We start from the raw sequence: 26741 nt of genomic DNA, 5'->3' as shown, positions 1-26741 counted from the left end.
CAAAAGATTAGCTGGTGAAAAACATACTTGTTACTATTGCAGAAGTTGGGTATTCGTTCAGCCAGCACCAGGGTACTACTCCCGCAACTACTCCTAACCTTGTCAATTTGGTTCCAGGCAGTTAAGCAGCGCAGAATGCCTGAAAAAGTTTAGGATAATTAGAGCATGATTTCACGGACAACGTGAATTACTTACCCATCAGCAGTTTGCTGATGGTTTTGCCATCCAAAATTCCTTCCGGGTCAATTATTTTTCGGATTAGAAGCCGCGATGCCGCCGCGGGCAATGCGAAAAATTTGTCCAAGTCCTATTACCCAGATTTTGGCGTCTACTCACAACAAGACAAAAATGGGTATCGAGATTTACGCGAAGACTCGTTTACCCACAATCAGGGTAAACCTTACTCTTCCGGTGTGAGGTCGATTACCCGGATTTTGACAGCTGCTAATACCGTCTACCCCCGTTGGTTTGACCTCATCTAATCTGAACACTTTTTAATTTGACCCCCTCTAATCTGCACATCGTTCAAACTAAAAATGGTTCAAATGTCATTCTGCTCATGGAACGGGGTGAAACGGAACGCAGAATCAAAACAAAACAGCAAAAACGGTTACCACCAGTGTTTTTCAATGCCCACAGGGTTACTAGAAGTTCAAATTAAAAAATGAGCCCCGTTGGTTTGCATGAGGTGTCGTTCAAACCAACGGGGGTAGACGGTAACATAAAAATCCGAGTAGAATCGACCCAATCGATGGGTAGTTTCAGGTTAGCGTGTAGTGGGTTGAAATAAACCCATTTCTGGGTAAACGGCAAAAAAACACAAATTTGGCTTCTCGCACGGACATTTTCAGCTAGGTAGCTGCTTCTCACTTTGTTTTTGACAACACACGCTAAGAAAAAGTTACTCTAAAATGAGTAAGATTCACACAAAACTGAGCTAAACTGGGACAGCTCAAAAAATGAGTAAATTGCATTTTCAGCGATAGCGCTGGCCCGAGTGTAAAAATCCAACCAATTTAGGCCGTATAATATTCTTCACATCAGCAAGAATATTATACGACTTAAACTGAAGAGATTTTCGCACTTGGGCCAGCGCTATCGCTGGAAAAAAAATTTACTCATTTTTGAGTTGTCCCACTTTAGCTCCAAAATGAGTGAATTTTCTGACCGTGCATTGCGAGCGGGAGAGCGAGGAAACAACCCACTAGTGGTTTCTGCTTTTAGTGGTGTTGCGTGTACGTACACGTTGCATTACACGAACACTACCTGAGTTACTGGTTGAAAATAGTAAACAAAAATCAGCTGTTCCCGGCAAAATCAAATGGGCATATTTTCAACCAGTAGATTTGCATTAGTGTTCGTGACGCCGCGCTGCGAAACCACTCTGATGGGTAAAAAGTTCAAGCGGTTTACTTATTTTTGCGTTCTTTTAACGTATTTTTTAGGTAATCTGTTTTTCCGTGTAAACTTTGCTATAAATTATTGCATCCAGTTTTGGTCGACTTCTGCCGATTGGCATACCCATGGTTTTTTTGCTTTTTATTTTGATTGTCTTTCGCTGCGATTTCGAACGCTTCGTCCGCCCGCCGCCATCGTCTTCCGCTGCGAGAGCCAGAGCGAAAAAGCCGTTGCATTTTTCAATTCATCCTACTGGCGGAAAGGTCGCTTTTAATATCGTAAAAAATCAAGTATTTCTGAAGAAATTGAATAGTTGGTGGTGGTGGTGGAGTACATAGTGATTTGGAAATCGAGGTTTACATTTTTCGAACCCTTTCAAGCTCGAAAGCATGGGAATATTCCACAGCAAGATTGCCCCAATCGACAAGGCAAGCGAACAGCCGAACAACTTTGACGATCCGCGTTCGCCAACCGTCAACATCAATCGAAGTCCCATCGGAGCTGAGGTAAGGGCAACTTGTCATTGTATTTGAATGAGGCCTGATTAATTTTGAGTATTTCAGCCCATTCCGGATAAGCCTGTTGCTGTGATCACCAAAGTTCGAGATCTAACGGCGGACCTGACGGAGACACTGGATCATGCACAAACGCCCGATCGAGTTGTGGCGGAAAAGCTGCAATCTGCCCTGGACCCCCGCTCTCCTGGCATGTTCCTGCGGACACCTTTGGTGCTGTTGGACGATTCGGATGCTTCCAATGTTAGTTTGAGAGGCAGTTCCATCGAGTACGAAGAGATCGACTGCGATGGCGAACTGTCGTTTAAGGATTGCACCGCTACGGACATTTCGGAAGTGCTCAGCGTCGGACCTGAGCGTGGAACTGATGTAAGTGGCAGCATTTTCAGCAACACCAGTTTGAACACGGAACTGAAGGCGGACATTGACAGTATAATTCAGAAGTTGTATGACGCCGGCAGCATTAAGGACCCTCGGTCGCCATCGGTTGACATTCAGAGGACCCCCATCGTTTTCCAAGAAGAGCAAATCGTCACCGTGGAAGAAGGCCAGGGCGAAAGTGAAATGAAAGAAGAAACTGCTATCGAGCAGCCAATTGTCGAACAACAGGACGACGCCATTAAAGCAAAGGAGGAAAAAACTACAACTACCAAGATATCAACGATCGTCCATCAGGACGATGAGATTAGTTCTACCACTACAACGCCGGTGATGATCATCACTCCCAAGCGTAACAAATCCGAACTGAGTGCACGCAAGGGTGTCACTGGGGCAGCTGGTCCTCGTACGCCTCTAGGTTGCGTTACGAATGTGCAGCAGGGTGGTGGCACCGGGAACGACGTGCTTCGCAAGACGGCACTGATTGGCCAGCTGAAACAGAGTGTTGCGGCCGGAATGGTCGCCAACAGTGCCGAGATGGTTCCGGCGACCAAGAAGTTACAAACGCGGTCTAAGATTCCTACCTTTAGGATGAAGTGATACAAATTGGGTTCTGTGCAGGGATTATGCATAATCATTGATTTTTCGGTGAAATTGTTCAAATTGGCCGATTTTTTTATATTTCAACTGTCGCAGAAAGTTTGATAACTGACTTTTTATTTTATTAGTGTATAGAATAATTCGGATAAAATAAAGCTGTACGTATACTTTGGACGTAACCGTGATTTTTTTAACATCAATGGCATTTTCATTTGAGATATTCGATCAAATTCGACCAAAACCTTTACTCCAGTGTTTCTCAAGCTTTTTTTTTTGGTATTGCCGACTTGGACGTTGTAACATCACGCTACTAATTTCCATTTTGAGCAAGCTTTTCCAATGAAAACTAAGTGTTCAGCAGCTTTACAAATTTTACAAGGAATCCTAATGTGAAAATAGTAGTTTACGCAACAAGGTGCAGAATAAAGATTTTTACAGCACGAGTTGTACATTTATCCAACGAGGCTTGCCGAGTTGGATAATAACGACGAGTGCTGGAAAAATCGAGTTCTGCACCGAGTTGCGTACAACGTTTTTTGCAATTTCATAAATTACCCTTGAGAATAGTTTTTAACAAAACTTTTTCATCAAACTGCACACTGATGTTCATAGCCATGTTTAAGAAAATCTGAACATAACAGGTTATACTGTGCAGTTGTCACAATTTTTCAAAACTGCGTCCAGAAAGCATCAAGAAGTTGACCAAAACTGAAAACAGTGCTGTAATGGTTCATTACGCAACGCAAATCAGTGCTGTAATGAACCATTACAGCACTGTTGATTTGGTGTGGGAAAGTAGGCCTTTTCCTGTCAGATTTGCGTGAGGTAAAACAGCCTATTACGATGAGAAATTGCAAAAAATACTTTAGGGTTACGGTTGTGTTTATATTTATAGTGGAAAATCTGCCATCAAGCCGTCAAAACGTTGTAACAACACGGTAGAATGTAAATTGAATAAAATTAACTGTTTAGCTTTAGCAATTATCGCGTTTTATTAATTCTATTCCATCCAACGAGTTCGATGTCCACATCATTCCATGCCATGTTAAAGATAATTTCCATTAAATGATGTGGAAGTGCTCATAGATCACTTTGCCGTGCTTCATCTGAGAATGAATATAATGGAAGTTTGTCATACTTAACTTGACAACACTGAATCTTGTTTGAGTGACATTTTCTGAATTCCAATCACTGTTCTTCGGTTCTTGATTCCGTTCACACCGTGCAAAACAAATGGGGTGAACGGAATTTGGAATCGAAAATAAGTGATCGGAATTAGGTGATGTCACGGTACTCTATATTTCTCATATTAGTAACATACATCAAAAGAAAAGAAATCCAACATCCGAAAGGTCATCAGTCGCTATCTTCCGCTTGGACCTTGCTCTTTCCCTTTTTCTTGGCCTTGAGCGCCGTGTTCTGTTTTTTCTTTCCCTTGGCCAGAGCTTTGCCAGATTTTTTCGCCTGCGCTAGTTGCTTTAGTTTCTTAATTTCGTCCTTCTTCTTCATCCTCTTGTGCTGTTCCTCGATCGCCTTCCGCTCTTCATCCTCCGCTGCTTCCTGTTCTTCCTTCTCCAGCAGTTCCTTGGCTTGTTCCTCTTCGTCATCGCCCTGGAAAACGTCGGCGAATTTGTCGAAATCGTGCGTCACTTTCGGGGCGTTGACTTCCTGGTCGACCTTCTGCTTCTGCTTGTTCAGATACTTATCCTTGGCGGCCTTTCGCAGCAGCTGACGGTGTTTGGCCGGACTCTGATAGTCAGCGTTTTCCCATATCGCGTCACCCTCGAAAGAACCCTCGAAAATTTTGATCGGATTCATGACAAATCGAGGTCCCACCTCCGCCAGGCCACCGTCTTCCGACAAAATCTGGAAGTGCCGGTACCAAATGCGATTATCCAAATGGGTGAAGCTGATTACGCGATCGACGAAGGGCTGGCTCTTCGGGTGGTGGTTAGGGACACCGAAGACCTGTGTCAGCAGTTCCTTGATTACGGCTAGATGCGGTTGCTTGGAAAACTCCTGATCGAATGACAAAATTGGGCGCGATCCGCGCAGGCAGTTACCGGTCAGTTTCATCTCACCCATTGTGTTGATGTTCTCGATCAGGAACTTCACCGATGGGCCCTTCTCGACGTTAGCCAACCACATGTACAGATCCCGTTTGCGACGGCCCTCGAACAGCACCACCTTGTTGCAGTGCTTCATTTCACTCATCTCGTTGACCACCGACAGTGTCTTCCAGCGTTCCATCTTCGGTTCGGAACGGTGGTGCGGCATAAGTGTTTTCAAATCCTTCATCAGGTGCCGATCCCGATGATTGATTCCTCTGGCACATAGGACAAGCACACGCTGCTTGTTTACCCATTTTGTCTGGAATAAAAAGTTTTCAATCTCAATCATGCCCTCTCAACTTAACTCTGTTGGGAAACAAACCTTTTTGGGTACCGGTTCGTCCGACTGCCTGGTATCTTTTAGTTGGATTCCTTCGTCGTCCGACGAAGCATCCAAATCCTCCAATTTGCGCTTCTTTGTTGCCTTGTTTTTCAGCTTGGCGGTCTTGCTTTTAAGCTTTTTACTGTCCATTTTAGGCTTCATTGTTGGAGTGAATAAATTAAACCGGAAAATGCTGAATAAACAGCAGAATTGTTAGGAAATTCACAAAAAAAATCAGCGCACGAGTTTCACAGCCGAACGACAACACGCGGTTTGGATTTTCGATCAAGTTCTGTCGGTCTCTTCTCTCCGATTTGACGTTGACATCCTTATTCGTAACAGTCGACTCACATCCCTTAGCAAGCATTATCAAAGAAGCGATTCGATTGTTAGGCCCTTTGTAAAAGTATGCAACTTATGGTCCACTGCACGAATTTGTTCTGGCCTGCTTACTCTCACACGAAATTTGACGTTTGAGAGGTGCCGACACCGCTCAAACGTCAAATTTCGTGTGAGAGTAAGCAGGCCAGAACAAATTCGTGCAGTGGACCATGCTTCAAAAATACTAGACAAAATTCTGGTAGGGTCGTATCTAGATCACAAAATTATATTGTTTTATAACACAACATCTTATAAATAACTCTTAAAATTACAATAAAGTGAAAAGTCAGACTTGCCCAGCATTAAGAATACATAAAACCGTTTTAAATTCTAATAACCTTATGCTTAAACCAAAAAACACGTCACTATGAAAGAGCACGCCAGTAATAAACCGACGCGGACGCCATCAAAACAATCAACATCAGCCAAACCGCTAAAAGCAGAACGAAGGAAGCATCAAAGCAAATTACACAAAATACAAAGCGCAAAGCCATCATCAATCACCCACCTTCATCGTCGTCGTAGTGCAGTTGTGTAGTGTAGTGACTAGTGAGTGAGTCTCTCCGCAAACGCATAGCAAAGCACTGTTGGCGGAAGCGCGATCGCGTCATCTCGATGGAATTTATATGAAAAATTCCTAAATTTTTAGTGCTAGTGAAGTGTAATTACCCCAGTAAAAGTGAAATAGTGGTTCCAAAAGTGCCGCAAAATGGGATGTTTCGAGAGTAAACCCTCCGAACAGCACCAGCCGACGGCCGTCCGCGGATGTACGGATATTTTCTGGCTTGTTGTCTACGTTCTGTTTTGGATAGCTTTGGTAAGTGTGGTCCGCCGAAACGGGCATTTAGCGCACAATACACACATTCACACCCGTTGTATAATCCGTTCTCTTCCGCAAAAGGAATCGTAAAAGAAGTACGGAATTAAATTAGCACTCTTGTAGACACGATTGTTTTGCTTGTTTTTCGCGAACCACGCCCGGGCAAAATCTCGCTTGGATGATGGAGTCGATTTGCCGCCCGGGAACAATCTGGGTCGTGTCGGCGACCCAGCAAGGGCACAGAATGTCCCCAGTTGCGCAGGAGTTTGACGATTTGTGAGACTTGCCCATTGCCGAATCCTAAGAAAGAAAAATGAAAGGAAATTCAGCGGAAAAATCAAGCTTCAGATTGCACAAGCTTATGGGTTTTATGATTGGGCTTAGAATTGCCTTCTTCAGTGCGACAATACAAAATTGTTTTTATAATTGTATTTATTGATCGAACGTAAATGCAAGACCCGCTGCTGATGCCTGATGGAATTGTAATGTTTCGTCGTTTTAAAGCTCAAACTTAATTACTATTTTGATTGACCACAAAAAGAAAATTTTTATGTAGTCTACATGCTATTTAAATGTAGACTCAGTTTAAAATTTGAAAAAATGTTTAATTCTTTGATTTTATACGAAAAAGCACCTTTTTCTAAACCACTATGATTTTTTCGAGATTTTTAGAACTTTATTGTTGTAGGGTCTGGGACCATTTGGGCAGGAGCACCTATTTTGGGCACATGCTGCTGTAACTCAGCCAATTTCGAACTGAATGACTTGAATTTTTGAACATGGCTAGATCGAAATCATCTTTCGACAGCTTCACATTTCACAACTGACTTCAAGCAGTCCGTCCAGTACAAATTGATTTTTTAAACAGGTTCCCGGGCACCAAAATTCATGAAAATTTGGATTTTGGCTCAATTTGGCATGCAGATTTAGAATATGGAATTATCTCAACGCCGCTAAAGAAGCCAATTGTGGACTAGAATCTTCATGCAAATGCAAAAATAATACAAATTGTTATAAACATATCAAAAACTCTCGATTACTCGAGGACATGAAAAAAAATCTTGGTGGTCATTAAATGTTCAAATTTTGTCTTTTCGTTTCCTTTTAACTTTGCTGGCGTTCTATATCAGGTCCGAATATTTATCATATTAGATCAAACAAAATAAACTGATAGCGTTCGCACCGGTTGTTGTAAATGAGTTTAGTCCATTTGCAAACAAAATGAACGGACCAATACATATGTAAACAGGGTGTCTACTACCTGGAAAACCGAGAATCCTCAGGGAATATTATTTAACAGGGAAAAACCTGAAATAATAGGGGTATATCGTGAATACTCAGAGAAATTTTGCACTGATGTAGGGATCATGAGGGATGATAAATATAACATTTGATGAATATGTTTATGAATCGTATGAATAACAAGTAGCGAATATTGCTACTACAGTAGAGCTACTCAGAAATAAAGTCCACATAGTTTACTACATGGGAGCAGACCTGGGGTGATGGTTAGAACACTTGACTATCACGAAGAGGACCTGGGATCGAATCCCACTCCCGACAAACTCGCGAAATGTGAGTTCTTCCTTCGGAAGGGAATTAAAGCGTGGGTCCCGAGATGAACTAGTCCTAGGGCTAAAAATCTCGTTAATACAGATATAAAAAAAAAAGTTTACTAATGGGTCTGTATAAAAAAAGTGTCGATTATGTAGTGCTAGAAAACCACCTACAACGGTTTTCCAGAAATTATGTCAGGGTTTCTTACTGAAATTTATTTGGAAGGAAACACCTCTCGAAATTCCTCAAAGGGTTTTTTTTACAAGATTCCTTCCGTATTTTTTCACGTCATTAGTTTTGGTATTCGTTTTTGAATTGCTTCCGGATTCCTACCAGCATTTATCCAAGATTCGAACATTTCTTTTCGGGAATCCTCCTTGAGTATCTTCTAGGATTCTGTTTTTTTGTGTATTTTTTACGGGAATCATACAGAATTTCTATACAGGTTTTCCCAATATTGTTCCCAGAGTACCCGTGGGTTGCTACCAGAAATTATTCCGAGATCTCCATAACAGTTTCTCTCAGGATATACCGCAGATGTTTCCGTGAAATTTCGGTTTGAGTTTCTCCCGTGATTCCTCTTGAAGGAGTTATTACTGGGATTTATACTAAAACTCCTCCAACGGTTTCAAGGAGTTTTTCCTTTATTTTCTGCGGACACTCCTTCCGGGATTTCTTCTGAATTCTCTCCTGTGATTTCTTCCAAAAATTTCCGATAGCCTTCTTCTAGAGTTTCTCCTTTGAATTCTGCAGATGTTTCAGCTAGTATATTTCCCAAAGGTTCTCGCGGGATTACTTTTGAGATTCTCTCGGAGCTTCCTTCCAGTGTTAATCCTGGGATGTCTCTCAGAGTTTTTTTTAGAATTTATGCTGGTCTTTCTCCTAAGATGTTTAAGAGAGTTTATTTCTCATGGAGCTCGTCCCTTGATTTTGTTTTTCGAACAAGGTTTTTCCTTGTAGTTGATTATTTAATTTCTTGCAGTGATCCACCAGGGATTATTTTCTAATAGATTTTCTCGGATGTTTTTAGAGCTCTTCCCGGAATCTCTACCAATAATTATCCCGAGATTCTGGATGCTCCTTTTTCGGGATTTCTTTAAAATTTTCTCCCGGAGTTCTTGCAGGATTTTTTCAAAGAATTTGTCTCGGAATATTTCCTGGAATAAATTATCGTTATCATAATTATTGTAAGAAATTGCCGGAGAAATATCGGAAGAAATTCCGGACAAGTTTTGCGATAATCTCCGTAGAGACTTATTGGAGAAATCTCGAGTGGAACTAAGAAAGAAATCCTGAGAAAAACTGAGACATCTCGGGAAAAGTTCTGGGACTAATGACTAATCCCAGGAGGAAATATTAAGGAGATCTAAGAATGAACTCTGAAAACCTCTAAAAGTAATCCCGGGAGAAACTACTTGCAAATTCCCGCAAGGAAATCCACGAGAAATATTTGAAAACTACCTCTTGAAGAAATCTCTGGAAGAACTGCTGCAAAAATCCATAGAGAAACTATTCAAAAACTATCCCAAAACCACTACGAGAAATTCCTGCAAGAACTTTGGAAAGATCTCTGGGACGAATCCTGCGAGAAACTCAGGAAGAAAGTTCGGGGGGTTGTACATACTCAGCAGAGACCCCGTGAAAAACCTCTAAAACCTGAAATCGTGAAAAATCTCAGAAAGAGCTGTTTATGGAAGCAAATACGTGAAAACCTATGGATGTACTTGGGAGAACTGGAGAAAGCCAGAAAAGAAAAATCCTTGATAATTTTAAGAAAAAACTACGAGAAACTGGAAATGAATTTAAAAGAAAGATATAACCACAGAGCAACAGACGTAACACTTAGAACAATTTTCTTTAAAAAACATCGTCACGAAAACTTAATCGCCCAATGCTAAATGTACTGTGTTTGGCCGGGCCGCCACTAGATGGCGGTAGGGAGCAAACGTCAAACAAGAGCGAAAACGATACCAGCGCAGCGAGTGCTCAATCGACCTACTACTGAATATTTGAATCAACCGTTAAAAAGGTGATCGGTGGGAAGCGATGAAGAGTGTGACGTCTGTTTCTCTGTGATATAACCCTCCTTTGGCATTAGGGTCATGTTTGACCCAAACCGTACACTACGTCAGCGTGCTGCTGCCAACGTGATGCAAACAGAGAGTAAAGAAAGAATAATGGGTAGAATTTCGAAATCTAAACATTAATACACCAGCACTAAGTACAAATATTCAAGTTCAAATTTAAAATTGTTTATGAAATTTTACGGTCATACAGTCTGTGGAATTACTGATCGAACTCTTGAATATTTTTCCTTATTTTTCAGAATATTTAGATGTCATTGTAAATGGAAATGTCGAAGCAATTTCTTGCAATTAACCCAAAAGAACTATTGGAAAAGTTTAGAAATAATCCTCAACCGATTTTGCATTATTTTCGTAAGATTTTTGATAACCAATTCTTGAAAGAATCCAGCGATTTAATGGAATATCTTGCGAATATCTTGCGAATATCTTTAATAAATCTTGCGCATTATTCCTTAAAATTTTTAACTTGAGTTGTAACCGTTCGCCGAATTTGCTCAAGAGGACCTTAAAACCTCATGGCTTTTGCGCCACTTTCGCGTACGAGAGATCACCGGTTCACTTTTGATTTGCCCGACTAATTAGACGACTCTACTCTCAAGGGCTTTCTCGAACGGCCGTGGCTCGACTGATCTCCAAACGTACTAGAACTGAATGACAGTTCAACGGGAGAGTTCTTCTATTTATTAACTAATCTAGCATTAAACCTAACATAGTTTAAGCAATATACTAAACTAGTTACGTAAGTCTTTTCGCTTACTCAAATATTAGGCGATGAATATTTGGTTGGCTTGCTCAACGCAGTCTTCCAAACACGTCTAAACAACACAACAAAAATGTATATACAAAATTTCTTTGATTGAATTCAATGGTAATTTTGCTTAAAAAGAGAAAAACGTCAAAAGCTACAAATTAAACTAAATTAATCATTAAAACTAATAATGAATTATTTAAAAAAACAAATTCTAAAATCAAAGTCAAAATATTCAAAAAATATAACAATTTAATCTAATTGAATTCAAACTTTATTTTACTTAAATAGAATAAAAACGTCAAAACGTTACAAAGGTTTTTAGGAAAATTTTTGCATGGTTTTTGAGAAGAATAGTAATTTTATGAAATTTGGGCTAATTTTTAATTTATTGCCATTTAGAATTTTCCCCTGGAAAAACCTAGAAAACTCAGGAAATTTTATTTTGTTTTATGAGTAGAAACCCTGTTGGTGTAAAGGAATTTTTTAATGAAACTAGTTTGAACTAGACCTATATAAATTTCTTAAAGAAATTCGGGTGAAGTATATATAACCATTTCTTGCATTTCTTCAATAGTATTCTTCGGAACTCAGAAAGTTGATTTTGATATATTTTCGAAGGGACATGGCGACCGAAGCTGGGAAGAAATTTCTAACAGTCCCTTAATGGCTTTGAAATAAAGCTGAAATGCTTCAAGATTTTGTTTATTACTACTGGATCTTCGAAAATTTCTAGAAGGAATTTCCAGATTAAAGAAAAAATAACATGAGACGTCTTTAAAATGACTAGAAAAATTATCTGTATACCTAATAATTAAAATCAGTAGCTAATAAAAATTAAATCTCACAGAAATTATAGACAGTACTCCAACATTTCTAAATGATCAATGGAAATCCAGAAGTCCCGGAAAAATTTCTGATGGAATTTTTAACATATCTCTACCAGAATATGTAAATAAACTTTCAACAAACTCTCAAGAAAAACATGTAAAGAGTGAGGATTTTGAGTGAATTAGGTCTAGTTTCTGGTGACGTTCTTTAAACCTCCTTTGGCATTAGGGTCATTTTGGACCCAAATCGTACACTGCGTCAGCAATTTAGTTTAGATGTTTTCATATTTAAAAAAATATATGAATATATGGAATTTAAAACAATAAGCGAATTCTTGAAAGACATTTCTGTACTGACTTTTCGAATAATTTTTGGAATCAGACTTGCTTTTTTTCAAAAATGTCGACAGTAAAAAATTCCATGCAGTTTCTAATGACATGTAAAAATTTCATTACATTTTATGTTATATGTTAAAAATGATTACATAATAGGGGTACTCACTTAACAGATTAAATTGCTGCCAATTTTCTGCTTGTTTGAAATATTAAATGATTTTGCGAATGAAATAATCAAAGATTGCCTTGGTGATCGCGACGTTTAACCAGTTTAATCGGTTTACGCTGTTTAGTGAATCCTCCTAATATGTTTTTTCAACACATTATCATCTTATGCCATCATGAATTTATAGCTTGATTTATACAAAACTAGCTGTACCCGGCAAACTTTGTCTTGCCTACTGCGTTTTTTGACATTTCAAGACCAAGTCTCCGTACGCGGATTGATGGAAAACCAATTTTTAAAAAATCTCAGTTTCTTCATGTTTTTGCCTCATAAACCTTTTTTGGGTGAAAACTAACAGAACAAAACTCAGACGACCCAAACCGGACCATCCATTCGCAAGTTATGCGCGGTCCCACGTATGCCACTGCATTTTTATATAGATATTGTTCGTGCAGTTGAAAATCGGAATTTTTGACACGCGAAAATCTGTTGTAGTGTAGTTCACCACTGAACTGCGCACTGAGTCTTCATAAGTGCGAAAACGTAAATAAAACTGCGCGATTGCATCAAATCAAATTGATGTCTTCGGCGCACTAATTTTTCGATGTATGCTGAATAAGTGCTCTGAAGACACCGAGTCGATTGGATGCAATCGCGCACTTTTATTTGCGTCTTCGCACTCTTGAAAACTACTGCGATAGTCCAGTAGTGAACTAAATGCGCTATATTTGTCCAAATTTCTTGAAGACTCCCATCTACATCTACATAAAAAAACTATTAATTGACAAATAATCTAGTAACCGCCGCAAAGTTTGAGATGCTCCATTTCTGCCAGAAGTTCAACCATAAATAAATCTACTAATGCCGCCACTCTTTTCTGCCGAATGTATGGCTCCCATTTTTATCTTACGAAAAACATAGGATTGAAGCGCTCTTTGTTTCTTTTTTTGTATTTTTTGTTAGAAGTCGAAGTGAGCACCCACGAAAATAAAAAGAACGGAAACAATCGGTGTCGTAATCGCTTGTTTTCTAATAGGATGAATATGAGAGCGTGAGATTACTGATGGAACACATACAACACTATATTTGTTGTTCTGAATCCGGAATAATTTTCTCAGACCTGAAAAAAACCTGAAAAATCATGGAAATTTATTTTTGTAAACGAGTAGAAGTAGACACCCTGGTAAACTACGTGGACTCTTAGATGGGTGGGGTGCGGGGTTTCTGACTAAATTCTATGTTCCATACAAATTTTGTATGGACAAAAGGGGGCGGGGCGGTTTGGGTTAGCCAGGATTTCATTACCCCGAAAACCAATATCCCAAATTCCAATACCCCGAATAGCCCATTTTCCGCGAATGCCGGCTTTATACAGGAAATTGTGTATTTTCGGCAGTTTTGTTTTCTTCGTTGTTGGGATTTTTTAAAAGCTTTCGAATTCAGAGTTGGCCTCAAATCCTTCCCAACCAAGCTGAATTATACGACCAAGTTTCAGAAAATTTGGCCGACAAAACCCCCTCCTCCCATTACGAAGAAAACAAACCTGCCGATAATACTCATCGTCACCCTACACGGTCAGAAAATTCACACAAAACTGAGCTAAAGTGGGACAACTCAAAATTGAGTAAATTTTTTTTCCAGCGCTAGCGCTGGCCCAAGTGCGAAAATCTTATCAGTTTAAGCTGTATAATATTCTTGCTGATGTGAAGAATATTATACGGCTTAAACCAGTTGGATTTTTGCATCTGGGCCAGCGCTATCGCTGGAAATGCAATTTACTCATTTTTTGAGCTGTTCCAGTTTAGCTCAGTTTTGTGTGAATCTTACTCATTTTAGAGTAACATTTTCTTAGCGTGTATACTTTGTAATCAAAATCATTCAACCAACTCGTTTTGAAAATATACATTAGAAAAAAAGAATGCAAACTAGAAGCTTCTCATACACTCAGCCAAATAACCTTGAGATTTCCATAAGGCTCAACTTATGAAACGGCCTTTAAATAATTCATAATGATTCGGATGAATTTCATAAGGTCACTCTATGACGTAAAATCGTCTCAGAGCTTGGCTTTTATTCATGTTTAGCAACATAGTATATTCAAGCGTCGGTTGCCGCGTGGATAAAACACGGGCTCGGTGATCCCGACGTTCATGGTTCGAATCCAGTCTGCATCATTTTCAGATTTTTTTTGTTCTTTTCATAAGTCTATCTTATGAAATTTGTCATAGCAAGCACGATCAATTTTCATAAGATATTCTTACGGCATTCATAAGAATTAGTTATAGCAAATTTTCATAAGGTATTTCGATGAATTTCGCTAGTTTTTTTCGCTGAGTGTAGCTTATCTGCTCTAACTTTTTAAAGAAATAATCGTGCAGATCTGCATTTATAATAGCCTGCTGTAATATGTGACTCACGAGTGACGCACACTCCCGTACCTCCCGGCATAGCCTTAGCATATAAATGAACTAATGCGAATAACTAACAAGTCGCATTTTTCTGCTTCCTCCCCGCCGCTCACCAGTAGGTATATTAATTAACGCTTGTCTGTTTCTTCTATCTCTATATCTTGCAGCTTGTCATCGCAGTATTTTCGTTCGTGTACGGCAACCCGTTACGCGTCATCAATGGGTACGATTCGTTCGGTAACACATGTGGCGTGTCGAGCAACGAAAAATTCTCGCACTTCCCGCTGTCCGGAATGAACACCATGGATAAGCCGTATGTGTTCTTCTTGGACATCAAAGAGCTGCGGCAGACTTTGAAGATATGTGTCAAGGAATGCCCCAAGAAGGAGATCGGCAATGCCATGGAATTGTATCGCTACTACGAGGAGCGGGACACAAAGTATTGCCGGTATGATTTTAACATGAGCCTGCTGACGGCCCCGGATGCGAGTGGACCGAAATATTTTGCGTTTGCTGGACCGTGTCCAAAGTTTCCCGTTTACGAGTCTAGCTCGGTGCTGCACCGATGCATCCCATCGGGAAAGAACGCCCCGACCAAGGTGGTCAAGGACATGTATGCATTGGTGAACTCCTTTGGAGCAGCTCAGCAAGTTTTTAGCGACATCTACAAAACATGGCCAACCGTGTTGCTGCTTGTAGGGTTGAGTTTGATTTTCTCAATCGTACTCATTATGATGCTTCACTGGCTTACTGCGATCATTTCGTGGTTGATTTGTATTTTCGTCGCTGTTGCCAGCATTGGAATCACCGCAGTTTTATGGTGGTCTTACTACAAGCAAAAGCACTCGATTGACACCGACACGAAGCTGTCTTATCTGGAAGAGCTGGTACGTAATGAAACAACGATCTACGTATTGGCCATTTTGGCTACTTGCATCATGATCATTCTGCTGGTGGTGATCTACTATCTACGCGAAAAGCTGAGTGGATTGGCGGCCCTATTCGAGGAGGCTGGTAAATGTATGCTGCAAATTCCCGGATTGGCTGGACCCCCAGTACTGGCGTTCATTGCATTGGCCGTATTCTTGTCGTTCTGGATGGTGGTTATCGTGTGTTTAGCCACTGCTAATTATCCGAATGTGAAACCATTGTTACCGTTCACACAACTTAAGGAAAATCCCAACAAGTCCGAAGCCGCCATCAAACCCGACATGTCCGTCAACAACAACACCTATAAATGTAAGTTGTTTGCAATGAAATAACGTAATTGCCTGTTTAATAATAGTACATAGTAACTGAAATTTACTCTGATCGTAAAAACATTTTATGCAATTCAATATCAAAATTTCAACTTTATGCTACTCATTTCAGTATCATAATGACCTACTTTTCCGTACTGGTTCATTATGCAATTCTCTCTCTCTCTCTTCTTGGCGTAACGTCCTCATTGGGACAAAGCCTGCTTCTCAGCTTAGTGTTCTATGAGCACTTCCACAGTTATTAACTGAGAGCTTCCTCTGCCAATGACCATTTTGCATGCGTATATCGTGTGGCAGGCACGAAGATACTCTATGCCCAAGGAAGTCAAGGAAATTTCCTTTACGAAAAGATCCTGGACCGACCGGGAATCGAACCCGTCACCCTTAGCATGGTCATGCTGAATACCCGTGCGTTTACCGCCTCGGCTATATGGGCCCTTCATTATGCAACTGAAATGATTTGCATAATGAAAAATAACTGTATAAGGTTCATAATTCAACTCATTTGAGTTGAACAATATGGAACTCAAATAGGTTGCATTATAAAAAAAATCATTGCATAAAATTTTGTATGAAACTCGTTGCAAAACTCGATTTTTTTTCAAAAATCAACTTTTTAAAACTCGTTACATACACTCCCGTTCAAAAGTTTGGGGTCACCCTCTCAAAAACATGTCATTTTTTTAGGCCCATATCTCCGCCAATTTGCGTCCGATTTCAAAACCCTAGGTTTCATTCAAAAGATAATAAGTCAAAGAAACTTTGAACATGATTTAAAAGAAACTTTTTCAAAAAATTTTGTATGTAAACTTAACCCAAAGATGCCAAATTTTCTAAAAAATGAATATAAACTTACGGCAGTGTCGCTGGAAGTTGGGTCCACCAAATTTTAAGATGAGAGCGGTAATATGACCCATTTTCTAGTAGATTTCAACTGCTTTTTACAGAACTTAGCTAAAAAATCTAGAAAAAAATTTATTAAGTAAATTAATTCTTGATGTCATCGATCAAAAGTTTGGGGTCACCCCTCAATATGATGTATCGGCCAAAAGCTTGGGGTCACTTTCGTAAAACATGGAAAAGTGATTTGGTGATATCTTCGTCATCTATAGTTCAATTTTAATTACTTTTGGCTCATTTCAAAGATAATTAACTAAATTTACGTTTGATGTCTTCAACTTAACGTAGTTAACGATTTTTGTATACAAAAATGTTATGTAAAGTTAGCACATTTTACCACGCTTCAAAATATGAGGCAACTTTACGTTAATGTTTAGTATGTAAATTTCAACAAATATGTGTGGTTCAATGTCTATGCAGTAAGTATCATTCATTTTGTTTCAAATAAGCCAAGAAGAATTAAAATTGAATGAAAGGTGACAAAGATATCAACAAATCACTTTTCCATGTTTTACGATAGTGACCCCAAACTTTTGGCCGATACAGCATTTTGAGGGGTGACCCCAAACTTTTGGTCGATGACATCAAGGATTACTTTACTTAATAACTTTTTTTCTAGATTTTTTAGCTAAGTTCTGTAAAAAGCAGTTGAAAGCTAATAGAAAATGGGTCATATTACCGCTCTCATCTTAAAATTTGGTCGACCCAACTTCCAGCGACACTGCCGTAAGTTTATATTCATTTTTTAGAAAATTTGGCAACTTTAGGTTAAGTTTACATACAAAATTTTTTGAAAAAGTTTTTTTTAAATCATGTTCAAAGTTTCTTTGACTTATTATCTTTTGAATGAAACCTAGGGTTTTGAAATCGGACGCAAATTGGCGGAGATATGGGCCTAAAAAAATGACATGTTTTTGAGGGGGTGACCCCAAACTTTTGAACGGGAGTGTAAATAACTATATGATATCCTAATTGAATTGTCGTTTTGGTCGTTTGGTCGTTTCATGTTGTTTTCAGTTCTAGAACCATGCAAAATAGTATGGGAAACATGTACAAAGTCCAAAAATAAATTACAAAAAAAAAACAAGTTGATTGCTAGGGTATGTGTGCCATCAGTAATCTCACGCTCCCATATTCATCATATTCGAAAACAAGCGATTACGGCACCGATTGATTCCGTTCTTTTTGTTTTCATTGGTGCTCACTTCTAACAAAAAATACAAAAGTAAGAAATAAGACAAACAGCGCTTCAATCCTTTGTTTTTCGTAGGATGAAAAAGGGAGCCACATGCTTAATAAGGGAACCGATACCCTATATGAAGTTTTTAAGTAAGGTAGAGAGCTAAGTAGTGCGATATAATGTCTTTGCTTTTGTTTTGTAGCCTTTGATTTGGTCGAATATCCCGAGGCTGACTTCCTGCGCCACATGCTATGGATTTATATTATCGGGCTGGTGTGGACGACCGAGTTCATCTTTGCCTGCCAACAGTTGGTCATCTCCGGTGCCGTTGCCTATTGGTACTTCCGCAAACCCACCGACACGCCGGTGCTCAACGCCATCGCCAAACTCGTCAAGTACCATCTCGGCTCGGTAGCGAAGGGTTCGTTCATCATCACGCTGTTCAAGATACCTCGACTGATCCTCACCTATTTGTATGCCAAGTAAGTATGAAGCGGGGCAGTTTTGAAAGGATTTCTATAATCGTTGCATTTTTCTTTCCTTATTTTAGATTGAAACGACACCAGCAGGAAGGTTCCGAGTGTGCCAGCTGTTGTTTGAAGTGCTGCATTTGCAGTTTTTGGCTGTTGGAGAAATTCATTCGCTATTTGAATCACAACGCTTACACGGTCATTGCGATTGAGAGTGTCAACTTTTGCCCAGCAGCGAAAATTGTAAGTGGGTTTACTACTAATTAATTTATACCTTCGCTGTATATTTATTTCAATACAATATACAATTGGTATTCTTCTACTTCTAGGCTTGGAATGCACTGGTAACTAATGCTCTACAAGTGGCAACCATAAACGGTATTGGCGATTTGGTACTATTCTTAGGAAAACTAGCCGTGGCTGCTCTATGTGGTTTGATCAGCATTTTGATGCTTCGAGACAATCCGGATGTTCACTTTTACATGGCACCGGTAATCATAATAACACTATTCTCGTTCTTCGTCGCCCACATCGTGCTCTCGCTGTATGAAATGGTAGTGGATACATTGTTCCTGTGTGTATGTGAAGATCGCACCATCAACGGAAACTCCGGCCGCTGGAAGCAAAGCAACCTGGCCCACCTGCTGGGTGAGAGCCCAGAACCAGATGCCGTAGAGGCTCCGATGCAGGTAGTCGAATTGGCCCCCATAACAAAACAGCCGTTCTCCGTACAAAGTTTGCAAATGACTGAAATTGACGATAAGGCTACAGTATAAAATGACCAATGCATTACCTCACTAAGGAACTTGAAACGTAACAGTCTAATATTAAGCCTAACAGTTAATGTCTCCTCTGGCAAAGACAACAGTTTGACTAATTGTGCTTTACAACAACAATCTCATCGCTTCACACAAACAAAACTAGCTGCTGAAGCAACTTAATCTAAAGTTAAAAATGAGGAAAATGTAGGTCTTTTGACGTTGTACAACTCTCGCAAGAAACGAAAATGTATTGTTCTCTGTTAGAACACGATCCATCCAAAATATATTGTTTAATTAATGTTGGCACATTATAAATTACATCACTTGTTCAAAAAATAGGCTCAAACATATTTTTGCAGCGATAAACACGCATATTCATATTTATATAATATTTATTATATACACTTGGCAAACGATATTTCATGTAAAAAACTGTCCTGTTTTTGGATAAGTCAATCATTCAACTATATACCTAATTAAAGTTTTTCATTTTATAGTCCTTCATTAAACTATCAGGATGTCATTGAACCTTCCATCTTATTTACATAGTTGGTCCAGTTTTGATACTACATTGTTAGAAGAGTTTATTTTTACAGATTTTATTACACCATATTGAATGTTCAAATGTGCTCGGTTCAGATTATGATAGAAGTAACAGTTTATAAGATGAATTGCTAAATTTTAAAACATATTTACTTATTGTACTTGTATTGAATGTAAGAATTGAAAATCGAATAAAATTGTAACGCTCTACATTTTTCGTTCTTTGTTTTCCATGTTCACAGGGCCGGATTTAAGGGGGGCAGGGGGGCATGGTCCCGGGCCCCCACATTTCCGGGGCCCCCACAAAATGTTACTTCAAATGGGAATCGAAAAAAAGTAGTGCTAGAAACATCTTGATTTATTTTTTATCACAAGTACCGTGAGGTCGCCATTCACCGCTCATTTAACGGCATTTTCGTAAAGTATATGACATTAAAAATCGATGTTTGTGAATGTTGCATTTTAATTTACGTTAACAACTCAACTATTATGTTGTTATTATAGAAAAAATATAAAACGATTGTAAAATATGTTTACAACCGAAAACATAAAAATTCAAATGTGTTATCTCTTGGCTCCTATTACCGCTCATGCATCCATTCACCGCTCATAATGGATCCATTCACCGCTCACTCGATTATTTTTTCATGGTATCACAGAAACTATGCATTTATAAAAACAAAATAACTTTTATTTACCAAAGTATTGATGATTAATGACGTTCAGTTCATCCTGTTTTGTCAAAATGGAATCTTTAACGGGTTTTACCTGTTGGATGTTTTTTCCACTGTTTGCACTGAGCAGTTCCCATGTTGTCCTGCAGCGCAGTATGAGAAATATGTTTTGAGAACGTGATTTCAGATACACCCATATAAAAACTTGGTGAAACGAAAGTTTTTTGATGTGGCAGCATGTTACATTCACTTTTGTTACGATACTTTACTAACATTTGATCATTTTTGTATGATTGACCCAAAATGAGCGGTGAATGGGGCATGAGCGGTGAATGGCGACCTCACGGTACTTCTACTCTCAAAATGTGTGTGAAATATTGTGCTTAAAATTAGAAAGAAGCAGATATCTGCCTTCTAATAAAATTTCAAACTTTTCCAGAAAGTTGTTAAGATTTTTAAGGTTTGAATTGATCACTCTTGTGAATTGCACAAGTTATTTTACCGAAAATATATGAGAAAATCTTCACCAGAATTCTGGATGTAATCTAACACGCTATGGAATAGAGAGTCGAAAAGTTTCTGCTGAAAATTCGTGTTTGTTTATTTTAAAATGTCTTACATAGTTCTTTGCAAGTGTTTCTATCAGAATAAAGAAAAGTTTTTGGAATTGTAGATTTTGATTTTGCTTACCAAACTTATTAACTATTCAAATCGAATCCCAGATTTGTTGAAATATTTCTTTGGAGGAACTAGCAAGAATTTTAGATCGGATTTAGGCGAAGACCTGATCCGATTTTCTTCAATATGATTAAATCCATCACGAATTTTTCTTCCTGGCTTGAATGTGTAATTTAAGGCGAACTCTTAACAAATCCATAGGTTCCTTATGAAAATTGCCGTAGATATCATAGCGCAACATTTTTTTGTCTCAAGAGCAAACTTAAGTGTCTCCGAAGTATTTTGGGCCGCTGAATCCGAATCCGGGCTCAGATTTGCTCTAACACGTCAGAATTTTGAGCTATACCTCAATTTATAGGGCAGAATATGTGATTTTGGGCTTTTTTTACTGCAAGCCATTAAGCAAGGCAATATTTTTTTTAAGTAATCAAAAGGTTAATTGGTCAATTAACATCTAAATTAACGACTCATGCAAAATATTTCGTTTTACCTAATCAAATTTGATAGATTTAAGCATTTAATGTTAGTATGAAAACTTGCATGCAGCTTTTGGAGGGTGACTTGTATGGGAAATATCGTACCTAACATAAATCGCTTAAAACTATCATATTCGATTTGGTAAAACGAAATATTTTGCATGAGTCGTTAATTTAGATGTTAATTGACCAATTAACCTTTTGATTGCTTGAAAAAAATATTTTCTTGCTTGATGACTTGCAGTTCAAAAAGCTCAAAATCGCATATTTTGCTCTATAAAGTGAGGTATAGCTTAAATTTGTGACGTGTTAGAGCAAATCTGAGCCCGGATTCGGATTCAGCGGCCCAAAATCCTTCGGAGACACATAAGTTTGCTCTTGAGACAGACAAAAAGTTAATTTTTGTTACACTGTGTATTTGTGGAGAAATTCTTGAAAGATCCTGAAATATTAAAACTTTTCCAAACAATTTTTGTTTAAATTGGCTAAAAATTCGTCCGTCAAAGATTATTATGAAATATTACTTATGATTCTATTTAAAGTGATGCAGCAATTCCATCAGGAACTCATTATGGATTTCCAATGAAATTTTTTCAGCAGTTTTTAGAAGAATTTCCGCTAAAAATACCACTATTAATTTTTTGCCTCTTGAAGTTCCTCAAGGAGTTCTTAACAATTATTCTGTGCATTCACCAGAAACTCCTCTCGAACTCGCGTAAGGAATGTTTATGCTTAAGTTCCACAAAAAAGGAATCCTGGTAATCGGTCAGCAACTCTATAGATTTTTTTAATGATTCCGAAAGAAATTCTATCTGGAGGAGTTGTTCAGTCTCTTGACCAACTTTAATCGAAATAGTTGTTTCCCCCTCAATGCTTAGTTTCGCGCCATTAACCACTACCAATTGTTTGTCACATGTCCTTCAAAAGTTTTGCAAAAAAATAGAATGTTATAAGTAATAAGTTCGTTAGTGGAAAATGATCGTTTCAGCTAAGAAATGATCGTGTCAAAATTTGAAGTCCGTATCTCAAGGCTAAGTGGTCTCTCAAGGGGCCTAAATTTGTCAAAAATGGTATGGGACCAAAAAAACATGAAATTTTTTCGACAAATAAATACCCTATTCTGCTAGAACCGGTGATGTGCTTAGATTTGCGATATCTCTACTCGTTTCCGAGTTATTGACAAAAAACAATCGAAAAATCAACATGTTTGACCATTTTTCTTTAGATTCCGAAGAAAACCTACCCTATTTTGTTCAATATCGCAATTCTAAGTACATGTTTGGCCTTTTAGGGTTCTAAAATCACCGGTTTTAGTAGAATATTTGTCGAAAAAAAAATAATTTTTGAAAAATAAGGGATGGCCTATTAAACATGGATCCATGGATCGCTTATCTTGTTAATGGAACCTACATGCATACACTGTAAATAGTTTTGATCGTCACCTGAATTGTATCCATCACTTTCGTCGTCCGAGTCGTGAGTTGGCATTCTTCCCATCAGCTCATTCAGGTTTTCGTCGACACTGGGTCTTGTACTAGGTCCTTCTTTAGGGTCATCCTCATCAATAGAATTAACACGGTGATTTAGCAACTTTTTCAACGCAAAACATTTGCGCTTGATGTGACCTCTCATATTACAAAAAGCGCAAATCATATTAGCGTACTTGGATTTATTATTCCGCGGCGTCCTCATTAGTCCTCCTCACGCAGAAAAATATCGTTGGGTAGAACCTAAAATCTCTTTGCTTAGAATCTACAATTTTTGTGCGAATCAAATCAACTCATTTAATTATTTGTTTCTACTTTGGTAAATTTTTGAAACAACAAATTTTCTAATTGAACATGACAGCAGTTGTTGATTTTCATAACAAATTGCTCTTATTGATTCTATTACATGATTTTGTAGAATCAACAATATTCATGTATTGAGGTCGCCACTTTAATATCTAAGATAAACAGTAAACATTTTATGTTTTCTTTTAAGCGTAAAAAAGGACTTGTCGAAAAATTAGAGATAAAGCAAGGTGAAATAATCCAGTTTATTACGAAGCTGTTGCTTTGTTTTCTTTTTGCTAGGTAAGTTTATAATTTCTGTATCTCATTGTGCATTGTAGTTTTAGTTAGATGTATTCCTTCATTTTATCTAATTGATATTGAAGAAGTGGAAAAGTATTCTTATCGACGAAAAGAAATAAACTGGTTAAGAAAAAAAAGGTAACTATTAGCATGATTGATTAAAGTGTTTGATTAACTGATTTGATTATTTATCGCAGAATCTAGCAGATTTTGTTCGGATTGAACGTTAACCACGATGATGGCACCAGCTGCAGAGATTCGTTTTAGAATACCGCACCACAAACCACAGACCGGAACCAAATATCATATAGTGATATACATTTTCACTTGGACTCAACTTAGGTGTAATTTGATGTACATAATGAATAAATTTGTTTAGAAAGTTATTTTTGGGTTCTACTCATATGTATGCAAAGAAAACAATTCATAAAACCGCTTTTTACATCAATGGACTAGCATTGTTGAAACAACAAATAACATTTTTAATTTTAATATGACTCCTTTTATTATTTCAATACACTGTATTTGTAGCTTCCAAAAATCTTATTTTATTTCTAAAAAATCTGCTTTGTTTTTGACAGGCCCATGTTTTTGGCATTTTTAGAAACAACAATTTCCATTGTTGGAATCAAATTTGTAAATTTATTGAATCAACAAAAATTACTGGTAAGCGCTGAGTCTACAAAAATATTTGTTGAATCTATGCAGAATTCTTTTGGCTTTACAATATATTTTTCTGCGTGCTCTGCTGGATGAATCGATCCTTCCGTTTCCGCGCGAAGTAGATCTGAACCCTAACCTATCCTTAACCGAGCCTCTGTTCAAATTTCTTGCAGTTTGATAAGTCGATGCTAATTTATCGTAACTCGTTCTACGGCCCTGATAACCTGGAGTATGAAGAGCTCCCACTTGGCTTATCTCGGTATCGGTATTCAAGGACACGGCATTACTGGTTGCTATCTCCCATGTTGCAACTGCTTTCTCAACTGTTTCCAAAGTGGGGTTATGTATCTTCATTTAAAAGCCGTTGTTGCAAACTTTTGTCCCGTACCCCTGCTACAATGCGATCTCTAATGGCGGAGTTTTTAAAATTCTCGAAACCGCAAAACTCCGCAAGTAGCTTGACCGCAAGGATGAAGTCCTCTACTGACTCGTTGGGTAATTAAACTCTATTGTTGAATTCAACACGCTGAATGAAATCGGTCTCGGTTTTGTCCAACCTAGATTTTAATTTCCTGATCATCTCATCATAAGATTATTATTATTTTTTCTTTATTGTCGAGATTTTCAGCCCTCGGCTGGTTCATCTCGTAATCTCATCATAAGAGACATGAGTAAGCTCGGTGTTTGGAAACAACAAATATGCTGGGTGGTTTGCGTAAGGTGACGTAAGGAGACTAAAGTAAAACAATCCCGTGGATAGTTGCATAATAAATTTAATATATTTACCTATAGCGCGCATTTGTCATCATAGGTTATAGGCATTCTAAAGATAAACTTAAGTGAAAACACTTAGAAATTCAGCTGTTTCAGTTTTAATTGTGTTGTTGCTCTACCTGTTAATAGGACCTTTCATACATCGTGTAGAGTTAAATCCTGTGGCCGGAACGAACATCCACAAAAAATCTTATACGGTTCAATGCATAATGTGTTTTTTGGTTGCGTTTTTATCTGGAATACGCAGTTTGGTGGCGCTGGAGATGATTGATCGAACAGATTTTTTTCAGAGTGATTGTTATCAGCTGCTTTCATCTTCTAACCTTGCGTGTTCAGTCGACTCGCCTCATTTCGATAAAGGGAGGAATCCATTAGAAAGTGATTGGCACCAAAAGTGAAGGTTTTAGACTAAAACTTTTAGTAGTACTTAGGCAGATTAAAATGTGTTAAAGAAAAGTTAATCTTATAGTGTCTACAGGTTACACTACTCGCCTAGGTTTGACTAAATGCGGAAATTGAGCACAACATTGAAAATAACGTGTGAAGAATTAGAGAATCGAAATGTGGACAGCGACCTGTAGTCAAATAATTCGAATACATAATACCATTTTCTCCGGCAAGCGTTGGATTAGTTTTTCTTTTTGGCGCCAAACCCAGCGAATCCCATAATAGCGGCCAATTCGGACGTTCCAGCTACACTCTCTTCCACTTCCTCGATTTTCCGTTTCCGTTCTTTCCTCTTTTCGCGCTTATATTCCCGGTAACGTTCCTCCTCTTCTTTGGCTTCCTTTACCCGGCTTTCCAGCTCGTAGTCTTTTTTCTTCTCTTCCGTTTTCTTCTTGTTGATCTTGAACCGTTCCTTGACCTGGTCCAGCGAACTGCGTTCCACCTTCATCGACATGCCGAGATTGCGCTGATGCTTCTTGCCGTTGATGTGATCAAGGAAGTTAATCGAATCTTTGACCACGCAATCGCACACATTGCAGTAATAGCCTCCGGATTGTGACGAAGGGGTACTCTTGTTGATGACCATGCTTTTGCCCAGCTTGGAGTCCAAGTCAACCTTGTACTCGCGCTGCTTGAGCAGTTCCTTGCTGACGGGTTCTGAAAGAAACGACGTCGTCCATCAATGTATTATTCTTTCATACCTCAACCTTGAAAGATACTCACCATCTTCGGTGGCGGTGGATGTTTTGGCAAGCAGCCGTTCCTGAGCAAGACGTTCGTACTCCTTGCGGTCCCACTTGCGTCGGTGATCATCCGGGCGCATCGACATCTTGGAATCGAAATCAATCAGCTATATGTAGTACAGTATAAGGATCTTGTAGCAGTGACTGTTTCAGTAGTAATTGGGTCCAAACGGTGGACAATACAGGTTAACTTTTTTTAAATTTGTATCTCTTTGACTTGTACGTATAGATCGGTGGTATAATACGAGTTTTTGGATTACGCAGCAAGAACTAAAATTGACGGAAACTCTAAGAAAAACTTTCCAAAATTTTTGTTTATAGCGTTCGTTTACCTTGCGCTGATGCGCTGATGTCCCTTTAATCTTTGCGGATTCTCTTTTGGCTTCGACATTCTTTCGAAAATGTCAGTCGTTGGAGAGATGTGACCCGTTTCAACACTGG

General features: G+C 38.6%; 4 protein-coding genes across 4 annotated transcripts; 2 read left to right on the top strand and 2 right to left on the bottom strand.

The window, feature by feature from the left end:
* The first annotated feature begins 1560 nt into the window (after window positions 1-1560).
* LOC109428650 (uncharacterized) lies at window positions 1561-3085 on the top strand. Its single transcript, XM_062848825.1, has 2 exons — window positions 1561-1904; window positions 1962-3085. Exons 1-2 carry the CDS (start codon window positions 1788-1790, stop codon window positions 2889-2891), a joined length of 1047 nt encoding a protein of 348 aa, XP_062704809.1. The 5' UTR covers window positions 1561-1787; the 3' UTR covers window positions 2892-3085.
* Window positions 3086-4162: 1077 nt separating this feature from the next.
* LOC109422480 (ribosome biogenesis protein BRX1 homolog) lies at window positions 4163-5625 on the bottom strand. The gene is made up of 2 exons (XM_019697269.3): window positions 5325-5625; window positions 4163-5261 (listed from the first exon to the last, which is right to left on the bottom strand). Exons 1-2 carry the CDS (start codon window positions 5484-5486, stop codon window positions 4248-4250), a joined length of 1176 nt encoding a protein of 391 aa, XP_019552814.3. The 5' UTR covers window positions 5487-5625; the 3' UTR covers window positions 4163-4247.
* A 599-nt stretch (window positions 5626-6224) lies between these two features.
* On the top strand, window positions 6225-19980 carry LOC109428652 (choline transporter-like 1). The gene is made up of 5 exons (XM_019704455.3): window positions 6225-6522; window positions 14825-15896; window positions 18199-18478; window positions 18547-18709; window positions 18796-19980. Exons 1-5 carry the CDS (start codon window positions 6415-6417, stop codon window positions 19240-19242), a joined length of 2070 nt encoding a protein of 689 aa, XP_019560000.3. The 5' UTR covers window positions 6225-6414; the 3' UTR covers window positions 19243-19980.
* A 5109-nt stretch (window positions 19981-25089) lies between these two features.
* Window positions 25090-26741, bottom strand: LOC109428653 (zinc finger matrin-type protein 2). Its single transcript, XM_019704456.3, has 3 exons — window positions 26633-26741; window positions 26281-26570; window positions 25090-26214 (listed from the first exon to the last, which is right to left on the bottom strand). Exons 2-3 carry the CDS (start codon window positions 26384-26386, stop codon window positions 25739-25741), a joined length of 582 nt encoding a protein of 193 aa, XP_019560001.3. The 5' UTR covers window positions 26387-26570; window positions 26633-26741; the 3' UTR covers window positions 25090-25738.

The sequence above is a fragment of the Aedes albopictus genome, chromosome 2, assembly GCF_035046485.1.
Source record: "Aedes albopictus strain Foshan chromosome 2, AalbF5, whole genome shotgun sequence".
NCBI classification, from domain to species: Eukaryota; Metazoa; Arthropoda; class Insecta; order Diptera; family Culicidae; genus Aedes; species Aedes albopictus.
Note: the sequence above shows the minus strand (reverse complement) of the source record. Positions and strands in the feature narration are given on the sequence as shown.

Bases quoted from the DNA above. Each gene is read 5' to 3' on its own strand.
- LOC109428650 (XM_062848825.1), top strand. From the start codon at position 1,788: ATGGGAATATTCCACAGCAAGATTGCCCCAATCGACAAGGCAAGCGAA. The intron at 1,905-1,961 runs GTAAGGGCAACT...TGAGTATTTCAG, and splicing joins GAAGTCCCATCGGAGCTGAG to CCCATTCCGGATAAGCCTGT.
- LOC109422480 (XM_019697269.3), bottom strand. From the start codon at position 5,486: ATGAAGCCTAAAATGGACAGTAAAAAGCTTAAAAGCAAGACCGCCAAG. The intron at 5,262-5,324 runs GTTTGTTTCCCA...TTTTTATTCCAG, and splicing joins ACGAACCGGTACCCAAAAAG to ACAAAATGGGTAAACAAGCA.
- LOC109428652 (XM_019704455.3), top strand. From the start codon at position 6,415: ATGGGATGTTTCGAGAGTAAACCCTCCGAACAGCACCAGCCGACGGCC. The intron at 6,523-14,824 runs GTAAGTGTGGTC...TATATCTTGCAG, and splicing joins TTCTGTTTTGGATAGCTTTG to CTTGTCATCGCAGTATTTTC. The intron at 18,479-18,546 runs GTAAGTATGAAG...TCCTTATTTTAG, and splicing joins CTCACCTATTTGTATGCCAA to ATTGAAACGACACCAGCAGG.
- LOC109428653 (XM_019704456.3), bottom strand. From the start codon at position 26,386: ATGTCGATGCGCCCGGATGATCACCGACGCAAGTGGGACCGCAAGGAG. The intron at 26,215-26,280 runs GTGAGTATCTTT...CGTTTCTTTCAG, and splicing joins ATCCACCGCCACCGAAGATG to AACCCGTCAGCAAGGAACTG.